This window comes from Thalia democratica, chromosome 7, assembly GCF_965202585.1.
Source record: "Thalia democratica chromosome 7, ktThaDemo2.hap1.1, whole genome shotgun sequence".
In the NCBI taxonomy this organism is placed as follows: domain Eukaryota; kingdom Metazoa; phylum Chordata; class Thaliacea; order Salpida; family Salpidae; genus Thalia; species Thalia democratica.
The window spans coordinates 40265885-40288851 of NC_139171.1; the positions used below are offsets into that span (position 1 = coordinate 40265885).

Consider the following 22967-nt stretch of genomic DNA (forward strand, 5'->3'; position numbering starts at 1 on the left):
GTATATGTAATACTAAAGACTTATTGATAATAAATGCAAACAACAATATAAAAGACAAAAAAAATTAAATTGAAAAACCTAGTTTGTAATAAATCAGTTATAGATGTGCAGTGTATTTTATACTTTTGATTGTTTTTTTTTTCAATTCACCAAAGAAAAGATATTGACAAAACAAAGCAAAAGTGGAAATGACCATAAGTTCTTTGATATCACAATGGTAAGCAAACATGTGCTTAAATTAAGTCAGCTGTATATACTCCAAACACTTAAACAAATGATCCCTAAGCAAATAGTTGAAATGATGGCTTAATAGCTATGGATAAGTCAACAGGCTATGTAGAACTAGAATAAATAAAAAAAATTGCCAAATTTGTACGAATAATGATAATAACTGAAAATCCTGTATTTCAAATAAACTTTCTTGACCTGAACCTCAACTTAAAACAACATAGTTTTTACCCATATAGAAAGTCAAACAATAAAATCAACCAAGTTAATTCAAATTCTAATCACCCTCCAGTAATTCTCAAACAAATTCTAAAGATGTTAAAAAATAGGTTGACTAAAAATTCAAGCAGCAGTAAATTATTTGATAGCATAAAAAATGAATACATTGACACTTTGAAACCGAATGGCTACAACTACGATATAAAGTATACAAAAGTAAATTACAAAAAATAAAATTGAGAAAAAGAAAAAAGCCATCTGCTTTAACCCACCATATCGATGTTCAGTAACAAATTTAGGAAATAATTTCCTAAAATATTCAGAAAGTATTTAGGCAAAGAAAGCAGTTCAATCAAGTACATCAACAGTAGCTGCATTAAATTAAGCTATAGTTGCATTTCTAATATTGAGATGATTATAAAAATTCATTACAGAAAACTAATAAACAGAGAGAAAATAACAAATGAATCATGTAAATTCAGAAACAAAAACTAATTCCCTTAAAATGAATGAAACTGCAGGACAGAAAGTGTAAAATATAAATCAATATTCAACAAAAAAAATATTAAACCAAAGCATATATAGGACTAATTCCAAACCAAATAAAAAGAGAATTTCATCATTTAAAACAACAACTAACTGCAAACCTGTAAATAAGAGCTACAAACAATACACAAACTAAAATAGAGGACTCAGAATACAATCAATTTTAAAAGATTCTGTAAAAAGTGAATAGGCCTAAACCAGACAAAAACATATGCAGGCTCTGCTTAAAAGAAACACTTGTGATGCTACAAGCAAACAGTAACTGTAAAAACAAAAAAATCAGAACTCATGGGAAGCTGTAGACATAAGAACAAATTTATGTTGACGAAATGGAAAGAAAATAAAAGCTAAAAGTATAAAATGCACATCTATAACTGATTTATTACAAACTAGGTTTTTCAATTTTATTTTTTGTGTCATTTATATTATTGTTTGCATTTATTATCAATAAGTCTTTTGTATTACATTTACAGGTATTAGTTTATAATTATGTCTAGTGTTTTAAATTTGCCAGTTAATATGTTTAGTTTGTGTTTAAATAATGTTTGAAAGATACAAAAAGTTTAAATTGTCTTTGCTTTAATTCAATTCTATAATCTTATAACATTAGTAGTAGATCTAATTAAATGCAAAAAACCAATTAGTAAGATTTCACACTCTTTTATGCATAAATAGTTTTTTTAATACTTACAGTATGTCATAAGGTGCTTATACCACTGTTTTGTTAAAGCCTGAAGTGGCATTTTTTTTTCTGTCAAAAAAGTTGTTGTTTAATAAAACAGACATATGCACTTCTGTTTTGATGTAAATAGCTCAAAACATAGGTAAATCGAGAACTCTTGCATAGTAATCTGCAAATACAGAAAGCTTCCAGAAAAGTGCTACATATCTGCTTGGAATGATGCTGATAGTTGTAATTTGAAGCCAATTGTGTTAGTATGAAAAAACTAATTATAAGATATATTTGTCAGGTGCTTTTTCTAACCAGGGCGTGGCCTGGGGAAGGACACTGGCGCATGTGTGCCTTCTTAAATAAAAAAAGAAGAAAAAAAAGTATAGAATGTATTTTCTTTATCCGTTAAGCATTTAATTTCCCTGCTTACTTTACTCTGTTTTTTTTAACTATGTATGTCTATGTAGTATTCAAAAAGTTTAAGAAACTAAATTTTAGTCAAAATTATAAAAAAAACTCATTAAAAAGTTTAAACATATTTGATTGATATAAAATTCAATAACTTAAGACGAAGATTAGTTGTACAAAAATAATAAATTTAAATTAATATTCAGTCGGGGGAGGTGTAGAGAAATTTAAATAATTAATATTACAAATAAACAAATGATGAAATCAGTAGCTAATTTAAATGAGATAAATTTTATACAAATCTTTTTTATTTTTTGTTTTTCTGTATTTTTTTTGTGAAAAGTTACTGAATTTTACTGATATTTATACTAATTAAATTAAATATATTTAATCAAAAGTGTTCAACCTTCTTACACAATACTATATCCTATGGTTATTTGATCCACATAGTCTCTGCTCGTTGATAAAATGAACCTTGCCACTGACTGTTGTTAAATTTATTTTTAGTTTTATTTTTTTTATTTCCTTTTATTTTATATTTATCATGGGAAAAAAATTGACTGAAAAAAGCCTTATATTTGCCATTAATAATTTCGTAAAGCATTTATAAATCAAACTCCCATCTTCTATACTCTAGGGACCTCAATCCAAGTTTAATAAATCTATCATTATATGTTAAATGGGATATGTTACAATGACTAAATATCAACAGGGTAAAATTTCTCTCAATAGACTCAATTTTGTAAATGTTTTGATTTAAAAAAAGTGACCAAATTTGTGTATTGTATTAATGCTTGGAATGGAAATATATTTTTAATAGTTTTGTTAGATTAGTAAATGAATTAGTTTTAAAACTTTTTTATATTTGATAGGATGAAACTTGTTCAACATTATATTAATAGTTTATGTCTTTATTCCATTTTGAATATTCGGAGGTATATATTCCTAAATCCTTAAAAACTTAAACTGTTGGTATCTTAGTTTTATTGATAAATAGGTCAATCGGGTCAAACGGTTTGTTTTTCTTAACTTTTAGAATCTTACACTTAGTAGGATTCAAATCTGATATTTCTTGTTTTTAACCATTTGTAGATATTATCTAGAGTAGATTGTAAAAAAATATTTGACTTAATAAAGATTTTTGTATCATCTGCAAATAAACTCACATCACTTTTAATATCTATGTTTGAACTAATGTCTTTTAGGTAATTAAAATAAAGAAGGGGACCAATTACACCACCTTGTGGTACTGCACTGTATATAGATAAAGGGTCTGACAGCGTATCATTAATAACCACTCTTTGTGATCTCCCTAATAAAAAAATTATTGAACCACTTCACTAAGGATTCATGTAGTCCATACTGACACAATATTTTAAATAATAGTTTGTGTGATACTGAATCAAAAGCTTTTTGGATGTCAGTGTAAACTACTTTGATACATTCGTTTTTGAGATAAGGGATTATCCATGAATGTGTGCATGTCAATAGTTGAATTTTTGAGGAGCGATTAGGGACAACACCAAGTTGTTTATCAGATAGTAAATTATAGTCAAAATGGTGAATTAAAATCTTTAAAGACATAATTTTAGTTTGATTTTAAGCTAAAATATTTTTTTAGTACACAATCTTTTGAGAATGTTTACTGATTTTTTTTAACTTTATTATTATGAACTTTATTATATTATATGTTCATATAAAAATTTTTAAGAACAAGTGTTTTTATTAAAATGTTATACCACTGTAACTTATATATATGTTTCGATTTTTTTAAATTGGTTCGTATTAATTGAAAAATTTCTTAGTAAATATGGTCAAGTATATTTTATTGCAGTCATAATTTTTATAATTTTTAAAATGAGCTTAAAAAGTGACAAGCAACTAGAAGAAAAATGCAAAAGATGTTGTGATGGAATGAACAAGACTTTGCACACTATAACAAACAACCCTTCTTTAGGATTGTTCCGAATCCAGCAAAATATTCATAAAATGCTTCCTATTGTTTCTCATACTCACACTAACATTAAAAAACAAAATGATGATCTAAAGGTAATTTTTATTACTTTTGAAATTATATATATGTCTGTTATAATTAGAGCTTGTTTTATTAAGAACGTATATTTTCATTATTCATTAACCAGTAGGTTGATCTTATAGAGTTAAAAATAAATAATAAATAACATATAACAACAATGTTTATCATAATTAATATAAATTTATATATAGAGTACAGCTTTTAGTTTTATTAGTTATACACTATTGAGTAAACTATACCATGTCTTTTTTGAAACTACACTCTTTTTATTTTATTAGTCATCTTACAATGTTATATTCACTTTTTAATACTTTTAGGAAATGGTCTATGATGTTACACAATCACTAACTGTTGTGAAGGATATTTCAGAATCAAAACAAACTTTTTTAAATATAGAGAGTCTACTTGTTAACTCTACCGCAAAAGCTGCTTTGTTAAACATGAAGAAACATTGACTGAAGATTTAATATGTACTTTATAATTTCGTTACTTCTCTAAAACTGAGGTTGAATTTAGTTTAAAAGTTCTTTTAAAATTTTATAAACATAAGTTATAAATATTCAAACTTTTATTTATCCACTGAATTCAAGCTCGTTATCATTTTTTAGATAATATTATTTCAGTAACTTTTTAAACTTAAACTAAAAATTATTTGTTGTCAACAATTTCATAAGCATAGTCATATGACAACAAAAATAACTTTACTTCAAAAACTTTAAATTTCTTTATTTAAGAAATACTAATTCAGAAGTTTCATAACAATTAAAAATATGATGTATAACTCTCATAAATAACCTAAATTTTTTCCTTTCATTAATCGCTTGTTATTTGTATATTTTTAATAATTTTACAGTTCCGTAGTATACTAAGATGTTTATTGTATTTACCTATTTCATCTTGTTTATTGTTTAAATTATTTATACATCCAAACAATGTAAATGAGAATTTGGTCATTCATTGTTTTAGTACAGGGGTCGGCAAACTGCGGCCCGCGAGCACGTTACTTTTTTGAATGGAATGCTGCGGCCCGCGAAAGAAAATTTTGCGGCCCTCGAACATGTAAATGTGGCCCGCTGAGCAAAATTGTATTTTGAATTAAACTTGTTAGATTAATTTAGTTTTAAGACCCTGTATAACATTTTAAAACAATTAAAAGACTTTACTTATTTAGTTTAAAAATGTGAAAAAGACAGGTTAGCATTCCACTACTTTTTTTCTCAATTTCATAATAGCTTTCTTCTTACAACAGCAAATTATTTTCTATAAAAAGAGTATAAAAAGTGCTTTAAATTAGTAAGATAATTATATGATACATATATTGTAAATAAACTAAATGTAAATGTTTTCCTTTTTGTACAAAAGTAATGCACAGTAATTAACTAAAATATCATTTCTTTACAGTTTAGTTTTTTTACACGTTTTTTATACCTAAGTTCTTATTACAGATATTTTGTTACTAAATGTTATATTCTAGTGTGCACAAATACATTTAAAATAACATAATAACATAAAATAAGGTCAAATTGATTTTTGTTTTGACACCTTTAATTTTTTAGAAGTTTTCTTTGTATTTTGAATTAGTTCCTATGCAAACCAGTGTACAAAGATGCTCACATTTTAAACCACTTTTTATTTAATACTTAACGAGATAAACTTTAGTTTATGCATAACTTTCTAACATTATTGTTTCTACATGTAAGTATCTAAGTGTGTAATGACACATTAAAAACAATATATATGACATAAATTAAAAAATTTTTTGTAAGGTATACTTTTTAATTTTTCAAACAATGTTTTTTGGCAAAATAAATTAGTTTTTATGCGTTGCATACTAATATAAACAGTTGCTGTTTTTTGAAACTACCTATTTAATTCAAACTAGATTGAGAAATAGTAACTTATTAAGTTTAAACATTTTTTATCAAAATAGTTAAAATTCGATCAAATAAACAAATAAAAATTGCCACACTCTCAGACTATGACTATTTGAAGACTTAAAATCTCAGTCCAATTTAGTCATTTTTTCAGTTTTTGGCTTGAATTGCTTTTTTTATGCTAAAATATCAGGCTAGTTTTGATCACTCGGACTGACTTTTTCGCTTTAAAGTGTGGTAAATTAAATTTATTATGTATGTTTTGTTCAATGCACAGTGTTTGTTTGAATTGAAATATATTTTAAATTTTAATTCTTGCAGCTGATATAATTTAAATATTATTTTATTAATTGTATACATATAACTGTGAACAACTAGTGTTGCCAAAAAATCCTTGAAAAGCTTGGAATCTAACAATTTATACTTAAAAAATCTGAAAAAGCCTTAAATTTGAGAATTATTGAAAAAACCTGGAATTTTAAACAATCTTTACATGTAAAGTAATAAAATTTCGATTTGACACAAAAAATCTACAATATAATTATATTTAATTAAAAAAGTTAAAGCAGATTAACAGTATCTTTAAAAATTTTCTATATTATTTAAGACTGGTTTTTTACCTTTATTTTAATTTTATACTAAAAATAGAAGCAAAAAGTAATACTTTTAAAAACTTCATATTTGTGCATTGCACCTTTGCTTTTAAATGATTTTAACTATTTTTGAGCTTTGTTTTGGAACTAAAGCTAAAAATTTTAGCTATTTTAACTTTTAATAAACTTTTTATATAATTCAGACATTTTTGCTTTTGAAGTGGCAACCGTTTAAAAGACTAATTAAATACTAATAAAGTATTTTATAAAAGTATTCGAGCATTAACTATGTTAAAAAAATTATTTAGCTTATCTACAGTAGAAATAGGTATTAATTTTATTTAATTAACTAACTGCTAAGTTTTCAAAAAAGTACAAACTATTAAGACACAAAATCTATTTTCAGTATTTAACATTTTTTAAATATGAAAAGGTGATTCATAACATAAAAAATGTATAAAAGTGACCCATAAATGTTTTTTCAAGCTCGGTTTTTATAGAAAATTAGGTTGTAAGTAAAACAATAAAAATAACTTATTAAGTTTAACTCATTAAGTGTTTAAGAAAGTACATATTCTATTAAGACTAAAGTATATTTAACAATGTAAATTCTATTCCAATAGATATTTATATATAAAATAGGCATTATTTTTGTAGCTAAAAGTCATTTAAAGTAATAAATTGAATAAAAGTAAAACTATCTCTGGTGTGACAAAAACTAAAGCCTAAAGATTATTCAAATATCACTAAAACTGTGGCCCGCGAAGATTCTGAAAACTTGAAATTTGGCCCGCGAGCACCAACTGCCTGCCGACCCCTGTTTTAGTACATGAATTTATTAATTATTTCATCAAATTTTTCATTATTCTATTTAAATCTTTACCTTAAAAGCTAAATACATTAATTATGTTTAGTACGTCTTTTTAAAATGATTTTTTATTATTTAAGAATTAGATATTTTAGTTTAAGGTCGTATGTTGTCCATCCCTATTTTTTAAAAACATTTGTAAATTTGATGAACAATTTTTATAACTTTGAGATTAAAAAAAAAGTTATTAAGTTTATATTTAGCTTACAGTTAATTATAATATACTTTATGTGTTACAAGCGGTCACACTTTTATAGGAACAAAGCTAGTATTTTTATATTTTAAAACACTTGCATCTTAAAAAATAAAGTGTAGATGTCCCCTTATCAACAAATGCTTGTTTAAAAATGTCATGTACAAAGCGACAACCAGATCACAAACGACACAATATTATTTAGGCTCAACGGGTGGTTCAAAAAAGGATGGTACAACCGTATAACTGATTTAATAAGTTACGAAGAAAACGGCACGGAATTATCTAAACACATCTGAAACACACAAACTTAAAAATAAAAGTATTGATTTTAATAAAGACTGGAAAATAATCCAACATATTGGTATATTCGAAAACCCGCGCAAGAATTTCAGTACCTGCATACTTGAAAAAGTCGCGATTGTCAAAGCCGACAGGTAGGATAACCTAAATAAACGATACGAACCCTTCTATTCCTGCCCGCACTTCAAAAATTGATTTGTCCGTAAAATTTTTTCCATGTATGTTCTTTAAAAGTTTCAGCAAACTAATAGTTTTTAGAAAATAAACTTATTTTAAATCAACAAATTAAAATTTTATAGTTATTACTAGAGTATATTTTATTTTAAATTTTCTCTATCTACGTCATCATTCAAATTAACCACATTAGAATATATTTCAACTTATAACTCTTTTACCTCTAACAACTATCAGTTCATTGAAAAAATATATATTTTTAGAGACAAAAAAAAAGCTTACATCTAGGTTTTTGTTTTAACTTTTTAGTCTTCGATATTAATTAATAAGCAGTCTCTTAGATAAAATTTACATTTTACTATATATTTAGCCTTAAGATTAAAATTTGTTTTATAGTAAAGACGAGGTCTGTGACTGGAATATAGTTTACTATTTAAAGTCTTGAAATAATAAACTGTATCAATTCTTTAAAAGTAGAGACTATTGTTTTCATTAACTCTAAACATGTAACACTTGTATCTTTAGAATATCAATATCTTAAGAAGTATTTTATCGTTATAAAGCTACACGTATTAAGCCAGATAATATTTTATGTAGTCTTAAGTACAGTAACCTCTCGCTTATTTACGCACATTGTGTCCACAGAAAAAGTGCGTAAAGATACGAGAGATCGTAATGATACGAGAGGTACCAAATATACTTACCTTAATGGCTATTTTTTTGATATTGCTTCTAGTTAAAAGCAGACTGGGGACTTTCCCACTTTTAACAATTTGTTTACTTTATTTATAAATATGATGAGAAAAAATAAAACTATACATATATTAAAAAAAAAGGATTTAAATTTATATAAAACAATAATAGTTATAGAAAAATTTACTAATTTTATCATTATGTGACTTATTTGATACTTTACATTTATATTCTATTCTACTTAGCAAATTCAATTTGTTTTTAAGCATTTGTTTACAATTCAGAACTTAAACTAAAAAACTGTCAAACGAAAATTAGTAATATGTGTACAAAAAAAAAACAAATGAGATTTGTGTTAAATGTAAGTTCTATATTTATTAAGTATCACTGCTACTTTTTGTTAGTAAGTTTCATTAGATTTTTTTTAAGATGCTTATTTAAATATAGGACACAATTTATTAACAGTATTATTTATTTGTGTTTTAAACTCTCCTTATTTCTTATACTTTCATTATTTTACACAGCCATATTTCTTTCAGAATTTTAATTTAATCTGTTATTGTTAACAAAATTTCTGATATACCAAGGTATAAATAAATGTATATCAATTAGTCAAGTAAAATAAGTTTACAAAGTCTAAATATATATAGAGAGGTGAGTTAGTATTTAAAATCATGTATTTAATTAAAATATACAATAAACCAAATTTATGCACTATTAAAAAATATTAAAATATTTGTTTTTTGAAATTTTTAGAATTCTAAAATGCGTAACTAAACGAGAGTGCGTAACGTCACGAGTGCGTAAATATGTGAGAGGTTACTGTAATTTTTTTTTTCATAATATATCCTTATGTACTTAAACTAAACGATATAAGATAACATAAAAGTCATATTAATGTGTTTTTTTGTTAGAGATATTTTAAATTTTTGAGAATTGTATCTTCAACTTCAAATATAATAGGTATTGTGACAATGAGTACAATTTAAACTACAAACTATATGGTATCCACAAAGTTAATTCACAAAACTGCTTGATGAAATTGTGTAACAATTATAGTTGGAAACTATCTATTTAACCTAAATTAAGTAAAAAAGAACGTGAAAGTGAGCATCTGTGTACGTTAGTGTGCTAGAGATTAGTATAAGGTGTACAGTAACTTTTAAAAATGTGTCTGAACAAAAACTATCTTATGTCATATTCTTATTTTGTTTCAGATGTTTTTGTGCACTCTCAAATATAAAATATAGTGGTAAAACATCTATAACAAAAACTTAGTACAAATTAGGTGTTCAACAAAATGATTAAGTTTTAAAGAAATGATAAATTAGTTAAGTACTATTTTAAATAATGGAACATATTTGCACTTAGTTTATCTAATTAATAACTATGTACTACATAACTACTTTTTTCTAAGCACCTTTAAAACTTTGCTTTAGTCCACCAATTGCTATTGTAAGAAGAAAGTTATTATCTAAACAGAAAAAAAATCTATAAAGCTTATCTGTCTTTTCACAGTTTTAAGCCTAAGCAGAAAAAAATATAGAAGGTTTCAAAATGTTATACAAGGATGTATAACAAAATTTTTCAAATGATAACAAATAACTCGAAGAAACTCAACTTAAAATAAATTTTTGTTCAGCGGACCAGTTTTAGATGCTCGCAGGCCGCAGATGCTTCTTTCGCGGGCCACACTCCGTTGAAAGAAAAAGCGTGCTCGTGGGCTGCAGTTGGCAGACCCCTGTTTTAATGTATCTTTTGAGCTATTGTAACAAACAAACTTAAAAATATGCGTAGTTACAATAATATTAACCTTTGTAAGACTATCACTATTATATGAGTTTTTGCAAGTTGTTATGGCAGCCTATTATAATTAAAGATTTTTATTGAAAAATTCAGACAGTTACTGAGTTTCACCGCGAACAGATACGTGATTATTGACTACGTAGAATATAGCCGTTTAAAATATACAAATCAAGTTTTATTGAAAAAAAAATTGGTGGAAAAATTAAAAAATATAGATTTTGCTGTCATATGCCCGAGCTGAAACCAAAGCTGCTTTTTTGATTACTGTTTGATAAAGACTTTAAACCTGTACATTGCATATAAGAACAAAATGTCAAAAGTCTTTTGTAGTAAATTATATACATAGTTAGTTTATGCTGATATATATATATATAAATAAGTACTTGTAAATATTTATTTTTTACACTCTTTTTTGTACAGATGTTGACCATGTCTAGTCGCTTTCGTTTAAAATTAATAAGTTTAATATTACTTATCTAATTTCATTCAAATATTCGAACAAAATCATACATTGCGGACCGGAGGCTTATGCTTGGCGTTCATAGTTCCTCGACCCACGATTTAGGATGTACTAAACTAAACAGTTTATATACTTTTAATGTTAAAAACTTGGTTTAAAACTTTATTTTGAGATATACAAAATAAAAATATGTCAAAATACCTTGTCAAAACCAATTTTTTAGCATCTATGACTTTTTATTGCCTTTTACCTACTAAAAATCGTTTTGTTTTTAAACTAGTTAGTTAGTTCGCTTATTAGAATACAGCAGATATATTAAGATGTGTTTGGCTACAAATATATTAAGTTTAAGATAGTTTGCTATTAAAAAAAAACTTGATTGTGTTTCAGAAAGATTATTGCTATTTATATTTAAAACTAACGTTTAAAAACTGCTTATGATACCACACAACTAAGTAAATACTTATAAAATTTTATCTTATACACCTCATCCTATTTATAACACATATTTTAAGTTCAGTTTTAAGTTCAGTTTAAGTACAAGTCGCCATTCCAGTGTAAATGTAGTTGGACATGTTTTAATGGCTGTAAGCTAATAGTTTTAAACTTATAAAAAATAGCCAAATGCTATAACGATTAAAAAATAAATTAAACATTTATATAAAGTATACAAAAAAAAGTTGAACTTGTGTCCTTATACTTATCAATTATTTTTAGATGATCTATACAAAAGGACGGATTCAACTTCTATAAACAGAACAAGTAAAATTATTGTTTTGCTGTAGGTTTTAAATGATTTAGTGACTCTTGATTTGTTGCTGCGAAATCTTCTGTTTTTATCAGTCGAGCGCAGCTAAATTTAACATATAAAATTAAGATTTTTACTAAACTAATGTACAACTGTTATATAAAGGTGATTATTTCGAGGTATATATGTACACCGTTTTAAGTGCTTAAATTAAAATTACTTTATTCGGAAGTAACAAAGTTATATTATCATATTAAAAAAAAATTCCAGCAAACTAAGTTTTGCTTAAAGGCTTGTAAAAGCATTAAACAAATAGTTCTTATTCAAAAAGAAAGTATGTTAGTTGAAAATGACGCAAATAATTCATAACAGGAGAAACTTAAAACTAAATTTTTGATATAACAAATATAACGTAAATAGCATAACATATAGTATAGGTAAATGTAAAGGGTGTTCCTTTAACACAAAGGTCTCACGAGCGTGAACTTAGCTTGAGAGCGTTTTTTAGGAATTTTATAAAAATTTTAAAACTTAAACCCAATTATTTTCCTTATCTTATTAGCTAATTAAAAACTTTTTTTTATTCCAAAGAACGGTCCTTTTTCTTTAAATTTAAAAAAAATATTGAATTGGGGTTTGACTTTTTGAGTGGGGCCAATTTAAAATTTTTGTGTTTTTTTTTTATTTTGTTTATACAACCTTGTCTCCAAAAATAATAAAAATATTTCAAATTTTTTTTAAACATACTTATTAAAATTAGTTTCATGACGTTGTAAATTTTTTATTTCAATTTAATTTTTTAATATTTTTTTTAAATACAGTGCTTCCTCGCTAATACGGTCCTCGCTAATCCGGTTCCTCGCTAATCCGGCCGGTTTTAGTCGAGAAATCGACTTTTTTACTTTAGCGTTTAATTTCATTTTACTTCGAAAAAGTATTCAATTTACGTTTTATAAGTATGCAAACAATATATTGTTACGTCATAATAAAGTATCATTTCTTTAATCTTAAGTTTTTTTCATACTTTTCCCGCTCAGTTGTAACAAACTTGTTTATTATTCATTTGCAATTTTTCTGTCTTTGCTAAGCAAATTACACTTTAATATACTACAATCAACATATCTGGATAAAAAATGGATAAGACAGCAAAAAAACGAAAACGCGTTCAACTAACAATTGAAAACAAGTTAAAAGTTTGTTCATGACAAAAGTTGTCGACACCGTTTCATCTGCTTCGGGTATGGTAAAGCCTTCTTCCATTAGAAACTCATGGAAGAAATTAATGCCATTACAGCAAAGCTCTTTCATGCAAAGCATACACCCTTCAGAAAAAGCTCAAAACAACGAGTTTGTACAGCAATTTGCGAGATTAAATATCACATTTACAGAAGATTATATTCAAAGATGGATGAGTTGCGATGGTCCTGGATATGAGCATATGGACGAGCAAGGAATTGTTGAACTGGTTACTGGGGATAACGAAAAGGAGGCTGTTGAAGTTGTTGAAGATGAAATTGGTGTTTCCTAACCTTCTAAGTGTTTATTTTCTCATGCTGAAGCCATGCAGAAAATGGACGATTACTTAGCTTACTATCGTTGCCAACCAGAAGCCACACCTGAAGATGTGTCAAAACTCATCCAATTTCGTGAGTTTTCTGCTAATAAAACGAGAAAGCACTGTAAAACAATCTTCCATTCTTTCTTTTTTCAAAAAAAATCTTATTTTAGTTAAAGTGTTAACAGTGTATTTTTTTTCCATTAATTTTGAACTTATAAAATTTTGTTTCGTTTAGTTTTGTCTGTTTTAATTCTTTTTTCTTTGAATAAAGTAAAATAGATTAAATTAACAGAAATTTTATAGTACGTTTTGTTATATACATTCATAATATAACTAAGGTAGATAATTTGTAAAAAAAGCGATATTTTGTTCTTATCCGGCCAAAGGCAAATCCGGCCGTATTTTCAAAATTTTGCCCAACTTGACCGGATTAGCGAGGAAGCACTGTACCATAAGCCTGAATAAACTTATCAGAAAAATTCCAATTTTTCACGATTTTCGTTTTTCAGATATACAACTTTTTATGCAGAAATAAAATATATCTTTTTAAATTTTTATTTTAACATATTTGTATAGTTATATTTTATGATGTTGTGATATTTCTCCCCAGTTTATTATTGCTTTTAAAATATATGACCCATACAAGTTTTACCTAAATTCTTAGCAACGCTATTTGAGGAATTTTTTGCTCAAGTGCCAAGATTTTTCTTCGAAAATGGGCATAAAGATAAAACTTCGTTATATTTTCTTGTCAATACTTCTAAATTTTCCAAAATGTTTAAAACTAAAATTTCTAGTAAAGCTTTACATTATGAAAAATAAAAGTTAATTATAACTTTTTAAGTTCATGATAATTTAATTAAAAAAAGTTTTATTACAAATTTGCAACAAAATAAATTAAAACTACGACGTTAAATAAATTAGTTTGAATTAGTACTCTTCTAGTTTATATTCAAAAAAAAATGTTTAGATTTCTTTTTAGTTTTAAAAACATAATATAATACTTGATATAAGTTATTTTTACTTACGTTTGGATTCAAGTTATTGAATTATTTTGAATACATAACAACAAGGCATAAAATAAATTCGAGTCTGGTTGTATAATGAATAACAACATAAGCTACGCTAATTGTTGCCAAAACAATATCACTAATAAAACACAAGCTTTGTACGAAATTGTTACTTAAACTGACAATGTTTTAGACATTGAGTTGATTTCATCTTTCTTAATAGTTCAAAAAATGGATGCTTCAGAACTGAGGCACTTATTGCAGTTTGGTTAGACTATCAAGCTTCAACAAGATGAAAACTGGGTTTGAATTCTGTCGCAATAACTGCTGTTGAAAGTCGTGTGGTGCAGTACAGTGCTACATAATCAGATATTTAATACACCATAATGATGTCGAGTTACTATTTTATAATTATAAAAGTTTTGTGTAAAAATTTAGCCTTTTACGTATAAAGTTTTGTAACACTGATAATTTTAAAATTAAAAATTATACCATAAAATCAAGTTTAAATAAATATTAAGTAGAAAATGGGCAAAAAAGTCATAGTTTTGTAAAAATAGCGTAGTTTAATATACAAAACTATAAATATTTCACAAACTAATTAACATAAACTTCAAGTTTTTATCATACAAGGGAAATTTTAGCAGTGACTAGTAAATACGCAAATTTTGAAACAAAACGAAAAAAAAAACTTATAAAAGTTAATATCTTTTTATATAAAAAGCTGTCAACTTTTCAAACATGCTGTATGCAAATCAATAGTTTTAGAAAGATGTAAATTTTATGTTTTGAAAATTTACGTTTCTAAAACAATCTTACAGAAACATTCTAGTTATTCGTATTTTTTAGATCTTTTACTAGTAAACTTAGTATATGATGCTGTTTTTAATAAATGCAACTTTACCAGTTTTATTTATTTATAGATTTAATACAATGCTTTTTTAAAAACTATGACAATGAACAATCTAAACAATGTTAATCGATAATTAAAAAAAAAAAACTATGTAATAGTTTAAAAATAATGTCATAAAACAAAGTATTTAGAAACTGTTTTGCATACTCAAAAATATTTCTCAAAATTTTATTCGTGCACACTGCACAGCAGTACTTATAGAATAATTTTTACTCGCCAAAAAGAGTTAAGAATTATTAAAAAAATATATATATATACTGCAGTAAACTCCAAGGTAGTCAAAATCTGTGCACACTAAACTGTAAAAAAATATTCGATGCATCCAAAGTTGAAATTTAATTATATATTGTATTACATCGATTTTTGTTGAAATAAGTTGTACAAAGATAAAAAAGTCACGTAGTATATATTTTTTGAAACAAATAATTTGTAGAGTAAAAAAAGGTCACTGAAACTGTCTTTAGCGAAGACTATTATTTTCAAACTTGGCCCGCGACTGCCAAATGCCTGTCGACCACAGATTTGATAAATGAATTTTCATTAGAAACAATAAATTTTATAACAAAAAAAAAACGAACTTGGGTAAATATAGGAAAAAATTGCGCAATGAATTACATGAAATATTAAATTTAATGAAAAAGTTTATAAAATAAACTACTTATGACGTATATCTGAGGTAGATAAAGTCAGTTACTTTTTGTTATAATAATCTGTTTTGTTTAAAATATTATTTTTCTAATTGGTAGTTAGACCAAAAAAAAACTTGTAAAAGATCAAGAATAGATTTTTTTACCAAGGTCAAGAAAAAGAAATGGAAAATACTTAACAAAGTAAGTATTTAATTTTTTACTAACTAATTTAAGTGAATCTTTTTAAAAACATTTTATTACACTCAATAATTTTTAAAATAAATTTTGTATTTAGCAAGTTTAGTCTAGCTTTGTACACTTTACCGATTCAAACAACTCCAGTATGTATTTTTGAGTTTATATTGGCTCCTCCTCAATTTAAATAATTTTTATATCAAAATTTAAAAATTAAATAGAAATCAGTAAGAAATTTATTTACAACAAAAATGTTTTAAAAATCCAAGTTGTTCAGAAAACTATAGTAAATATTATTAACCTCATGATTGTAATGAGTTTAAACTCTATACTCCTGCGTGTTATTACATCAAGATAATAAAGTTAAAGAACAATTAGCACCAAAAAGTTTTACAAAGCTAAAGTTTTTAATCACCTTTTATTTTTTGTTCTTTTCATAAATTTTGACAGCTTTAGTTTATGTAAACTACATAATTCAAAGTTTATACATAATGTTTTCTAGAAACTTTTATTTTTTTAAATGTCTTTACAGTTTACAGAATGTTTAGCAATATGAAAATAAACGAAGATAAAAACTTAAAAAAGTTGAAACGAATTTTCATTTAGTACTTTTCTAGTTCTAGAATTACTACCTAAAGTTATTTTTTTAAGTCAAAAATGAGAGAGAGCTAACAAATAAAAAACAGCAAAAAAAGGTCATATATAGATTGTTAATTACAATTAGATAAGAAATCTGTGTTGATCTGATAGTATTTAGAGATTTTGATCCTGAGCAAGTATTTGAACTATCTATAATATTCAAATGGAGAAAAAAGTCTAGCTTTAAAAGCTCGGAAACTCCCAATCAAATAGATCCTTGTTAAAATAAAATGATAAATACTGCGGAAAAATCTTAAAAAGTAAAAGTTTTTTTTTTACATTCGAGTTAGTCATTGTATTGCATATCGAAATTTCTTTTGTTGAAATGTTTTAAGATTAAAGAAATAGAGCCGATAACTAATATTTTATCCACAATGTAATTTTAAAAGTTCAGTTTTTTACATAAACGAATAATACCTACATTTTTGAAATAATAAAAAAGATTTTTAAAACTGCACTACTCCAAGAAGAACTTAAAGAATTTAAAAGTTATGCTAACTGTAAATGTGTCAAATGAAAAATGTATAAGAATATTTACAAAGGAATGATAAAACAACAATCTTGGAGAACTAAAAACTAAGTTAGTTTTTTATAAGTACTTTCTTTTACAGTTTATTATGTTTTTCATTTTTTCAACGAGCAACTTTTTGTAGTTTTGCTGAAATTTAGTATTTTCACTGCTTTGTATCTACAACCTTCAGTTCTTTTAGATTTAATCTAACTGTCGATGTTATGATCATAAATTGAAAAAATATTTTAATTTGTTTTAAGACTTCTGGATCTAAAAGTTTCAAAAAACCTTATTTGAATTTTGACGTATATAATTGAAGTTCTATAAATGTAAAAATGATCCAAACTTTATTATTTACTTCCAATAAAAATTATATATTTTTTATTTTTTAAATACAAATTTTTTCTAGTGGTTTATTAGTAACAATACTTACAATTTATGGTTGGCCTCAAAAATTTTTTTTTATTTATAGTTTAAATGATTTTACTTTTAACTCTGTTCGTAATCACGTTTTAAACTATTTTAAAAAAGTTTAACTTAGAGGTACTGTAATGGTAAAGTTGTTCTTTTTAGTCTATCCACTCAAACTAATATTAAAAAGTATTTTCTTAACAAAAAATAACAAGTATTTTAGAAAAATTTCGTGCACCTTAAAAAGTATGTGAAGCCAAAAATTAACTTTGTGCACACCGTGAAGATAATGCATAATAACTTAGTTTTAGCTATACTCTTTTATTGTGTACTTGGTAATTACGTAAACTAATTAAAACAACCAACTCAGAAAACTAGCATTTACTTAAAATAAATTTTTTTATGGTCTATTGTACAAATTTTTACCTGAAACCAGAGGAGGTTGGCATGCCAACTTCCAAGGGTTTGTTTTGGAGGGTAGGAGGGTCAATGGTGGACTCATGGCTAAGAGGTCTTTGGCTCTGAATGCGAGCACTCTTAGCCCGAGTTTGAATCCTAGTGTCTGGAAGACACTCTGGGCTTGGACTGACCCGTGACATAGTTTAATTTTACTTTAATAAAAATTATTTAATAATATAAAACACAAAATAGTTGGGATAAATTTATATACTAAAAACTTAATAGTAAACCAATTAGTAACAAAATATAAAAAACTTAAAATGAATAAAGTAGTTAAAATTAGACAAAAATTACAATAAAAACTCAGGTATGAAAAAAATCAATAAAATTTTATAAACTGTTATAAAATTTTATACAATGTTAACAAAATTCAAGAAAATACTTAAATGTGTCTAAAAACAATTTAAGTATCTTGGTTATAAAAAAAAGTCAATAAAATTAGTCACTAGCACTCAGGGAAAGGTGATTCTGCTGGAAGACAATAAACTTCCTCCAATTCTTTCCTCAGAACTCAGACTACTCACTGTAACAATGTCCAAGCTTACAATACTCTTTTACTTGACTGAAGACAATTGTTATAGCAACAATTTTAAATTTAGCTTTCCGAACAACAAAGTGTTTCCAATTAAAAAATAGAAAATTGGAATAAAATAACGTATCGTTATATTACTTTTCCTCTCTTTTTTTTTTTTTTTTTTAACATGCACCTATCTAATGAAGTATTGTTCTCAAAACAGTAAAACATATAAAAACACGCTAGTAAAGATGTGCAGTAACATCCCGCTTTCCTTCCTCACTCTCTTTAAGGAAAGAAAAGAATACATAGGTAACAAAAAACAAAATATGTATAAATAACGTCATACTAAGATCATCGACAAAATAAATAAACCAAAATAACAATCATGGCGACAAAACCCATAAAATCAAATACAGTTACACATAACATTACGGTCATGTAAAATGTCAAACTTCTGAACATAAATCAATAAATTCCATAGAACAGCAATTAATAAAGTTTTCATTTTTTTTGTTGTGTTTTAGGGAATTTTTTCAATGTTTACAGTTGTTGTTAAATTTGCTTGGTTACTGTAAGTTACACAAGCAAGATTTCATTATTTATTTAAACTTCCCAACACAATAAAAACAAACAAAAAATTAGTTTTTTTATAAAATAAAATTTTAGAATAAATCTCTATTTTTGATATTTTTTTTTTGTGTGTTAATAAAATAATCATAAAGCCAAAATTTAAGATTTTGTTTCAAAAATTGTCATAAATTTAACAAGCAATAATTGTATTTAATAGTTCAACTTAGATACAAAAAAGTAAGAATAAATAAAATAAAAGTAAAAAAAAAAAAATCTTATTATCTTGTTATAAGTTAGTTTATATTTAGATAAACAAATCAACTCAAAAACAAAGCACATTTAAAACACAGAAATTTTTTATCCCAAATTACATATAACTTGTTTAAAATTTTTAAGATAATCATAAGGATAAAATAGCTCAAAAAGAAATATTAATAATTTTGGATATTAAATAAAAAAAAAATAATTGTTACAGTCCAAACCCAAAATAATCCACCATACCATTGACCATGTCCTACTCCTCTGAACTATGGGTCTCTGCATAATTAACTGGCCCATGTGGTCTTAAATTATAACTATTAATACCTTCCAATTCATCAGTAAGATTTAACGGACCAACATAAGCTTTAGTATTTCCAATTGATACTTTCACAACTTGAGAATTTTTTATTATGTACAAAGAATGTTCTGTTGATTTATTTCTTACCACTTCGTATGGTCCTTCATACAACTTATCTAATTTCTTTCTGTTATTCTTTTTCAACCAAACATATCTACAATTAAAAAGGCCTGGCTGATAAAAAGGTGCATCATTTTTAGTTTTTCTGAACTTGCGGCTGATATCTGCCATGGAATTTACAAAGACCGCACATTCAATAGGAGATGGTCTGGTGATTTGATGAATTTCATCAACTTCATCAAAAAGAAGTCGGCCACTTAAATTTAAAGAGCATCCAAATGCATACTGGGCCGGGGTGTAAGGGGAACCTTCAATAAGTGAGTTGTTAATGGTGCAAGTAATTAATGGGAGGTGAAGAGCCCAATTTGTTTTGTCTTCAAGTGAACGAAAAGCCACATTGATTGTTCTATTCTGTCTTTCAACATAACCATTTGTCTGAGGCGTTCTTGAAGAGGTAAACCTTTGCTCAATTCCCAATTGTTCACACGCCTCTTGCAATAAAAAATTTTTAAATTCTTTACCGTTATCTGAAAGAACAACCTGAGGTACTCCATAATGCCCTACCCAGTTTTGTATAAAGGCATCCCTAACAGTTATTGCTGTTTTATCTGGTATGGGAGCTGTTACCAATAACCCAGTTGCTCTATCTTTTATCATTAGAACATATTGATAGTCAACTGACTTATCCAATGGGCCTATAAGGTCTAAATGTAAAAATTGGAAACGTTGCGTGTTATTGGGAAAAAAACCTATGTTTGGCCTGTTATGTCTAGAAACTTTTGTCTGCTGACACGTGGCGCAGTTATTAACCCAGTGACTGATGTCATTCCTTAACTTAGGCCACCAGAAAGTTCTTGCTATGGCTTCTATGGACTTCTCAATACCCAAGTGAAGCCTGTTATGGGCTGCGTTGTACGCAGTCAGACGCAACGACTCAGGCAATATGACACGTTTAATTCCATCTTCTATAAAGAAAGCCATGTTTTCGTTTGTTGTGAACTGGACTTCTTTCTTTAAGAGGCGTGCTTGGTCAATAAGGCCTGGCTCCCTCCTTTGGAAAATTGCAATTGCCTCCCTATCCAAAGTTTTAGGGCTAACAGATTCTACATCTGAGCTTGAAATATCTAAATCATAAATTTCTGGAGTTATTAATTGCTCACTGTTATCAAAATCATCTATGTCCAGCTCACTGTCACTAGAATCAGATTCCGAACTACACAAGTAATCCGGATCCTCTTGGTGTGCTCTAACATGCATGGCTGTAATCTGAGGCGGCCTGCTTAGAGCATCTGCAACTGTGTTGTTGGATCCAGCTATGTGTGCTACTTCTGGATCAAACTCTTTTATCAGCATGATGTACCGTTGTTCCATAGGTGAATGATCTTTTAGAGTATTGTTAATGGCCCCAACCAATGCCTTGTTATCCGTCCTTATCAACAACCTCCTGCCAAGAATTCTATATTGAAAGTGTTTCAAGCTTAAATAAAGGGCACGAAGTTCCTTATAAAAAGTTGACCTAACAGTCTTAAGTGGTGGCAATTTCTTTGAAAAAAATGCCAAAGGACGCATCTCCCCATTCTTGCCTTCCTGCTCGAGGACTGCGCCAACATGGGTATCAGATGCATCTGAAAATAGCATAAGTGGTTTGTTATGGTCTTCATAAGACAAGGTAGTCGTATGTGCTAAAATAGCCTTTGTGTTTTCAAAGGCTTGAATATGCCTATCTTTAAGGTTTATTTTAGCACGATTACTAGATTTTGGACCTCCAGATAACTCATTGAGAGGTGCAGTTATTTCGGCAATCTTTGGAACAAAACGATGATAGTAATTCGCAAGACCTAAAAAACGTTTTAGGTCTCTTCGTGTGGTGGGAATAGGGTATTCCCGAATAGCCTCAACCTTTGAGTCTAAGACATTAAGTCCTTCAATGCTAACAGAATGACCTAAAAAATCTAGTTTTGTTTTAGCAAGATTGCATTTGTTTGTATTTAGATATAATCCATTGTCAGACAATATCTTAAAAACTGTCTTCAAATGAGAGATATGATCTTCCTCAGTTTTGGAAAAAATCAATATGTCATCCAGATAAATAAATGTAAAAGTTTGACAAGAAATAAAAATACTTTCCATCATCTGCTGAAATCTGGTAGGGGCATTTTTCAAGCCAAACGTGCAACGTTTTGGAATGAAAACTCCTTTATGCGTGATTATGGCAGCATACTTTTGAGAACTTATTTCTATTGGCAAGCTGTAATAAGCTTCTTTTAGGTCCAGGGTAGAGAAAACACATGTACCTCCTGGAATGATTTCAGACAGTTCGTCTATACGAGGTAGCGGATAAGATAAAGGACGTGTATGTGAATTTAGAATAGTGTAGTCAATGCAGACACGATAAGTCTTATCTTTTTTGGGTACACAAGTAACTGGAGAAGCACATGTATCCCCACTACCCCGGACTACAGCACCTCTCTCTAATAGATCAAAGAAATGATCTTTAATTACTTCTCTTGTACCACCGCATCTCCTGGCCTTGGTCATTTTAGGACAATAATTATCGACTATTATCTCTAGGGAATGATTGTGCTTTGGTGGTACAGTATAGTCAGGTTTCTTAGTAATTTCTGGAAATTTAGCAAGTAAGGCCTTACATCTTTCTTCTAAAGAATTTTTGCCTGAGTTTATCAGTTCGACACTGTTGATTGATGCAACTACAGGGCTGGGAAAGTCTGAAGCCACAAGGAGTTGTGTCGTCCGGCCTGAAATTGCGGAGCGTAATTGTGACTTGGCTGGCAGTATTTCTAATTCATTCGCTTTTAGAAAATCAAGTCCAATGATACCATAACCCCTTGACTCTGGAGTTATCCAAAAGGTATGTGTGAAATTACCTAGTTCACTAACATTAACTTCTATATCTGCACTCCCAACTGGGTGAATTACTGAGTCGCCTATTCCTTGGATACTCTTGCTATTAGGGAGAAAATATTTGTTAATACCATTAGTTAATGACTTCGGTAAAAGTGATATCTCACTTCCAGAATCAATTAAAAATATAACA

The 22967-nt window shown here is 27.2% G+C and overlaps 1 protein-coding gene across 1 annotated transcript; it reads left to right on the plus strand.

The window, feature by feature from the left end:
* The first annotated feature begins 3917 nt into the window (after positions 1-3917).
* On the plus strand, positions 3918-4608 carry LOC145841041 (BLOC-1-related complex subunit 8-like). The gene is made up of 2 exons (XM_082948399.1): positions 3918-4123; positions 4427-4608. The coding sequence occupies exons 1-2, from the start codon at positions 3932-3934 to the stop codon at positions 4562-4564; spliced, it is 330 nt and encodes a 109-aa protein (XP_082804525.1). The 5' UTR covers positions 3918-3931; the 3' UTR covers positions 4565-4608.
* Positions 4609-22967: the final 18359 nt, after the last annotated feature.

Bases quoted from the DNA above. Each gene is read 5' to 3' on its own strand.
- LOC145841041 (XM_082948399.1), top strand. From the start codon at position 3,932: ATGAGCTTAAAAAGTGACAAGCAACTAGAAGAAAAATGCAAAAGATGT. The intron at 4,124-4,426 runs GTAATTTTTATT...TAATACTTTTAG, and splicing joins AACAAAATGATGATCTAAAG to GAAATGGTCTATGATGTTAC.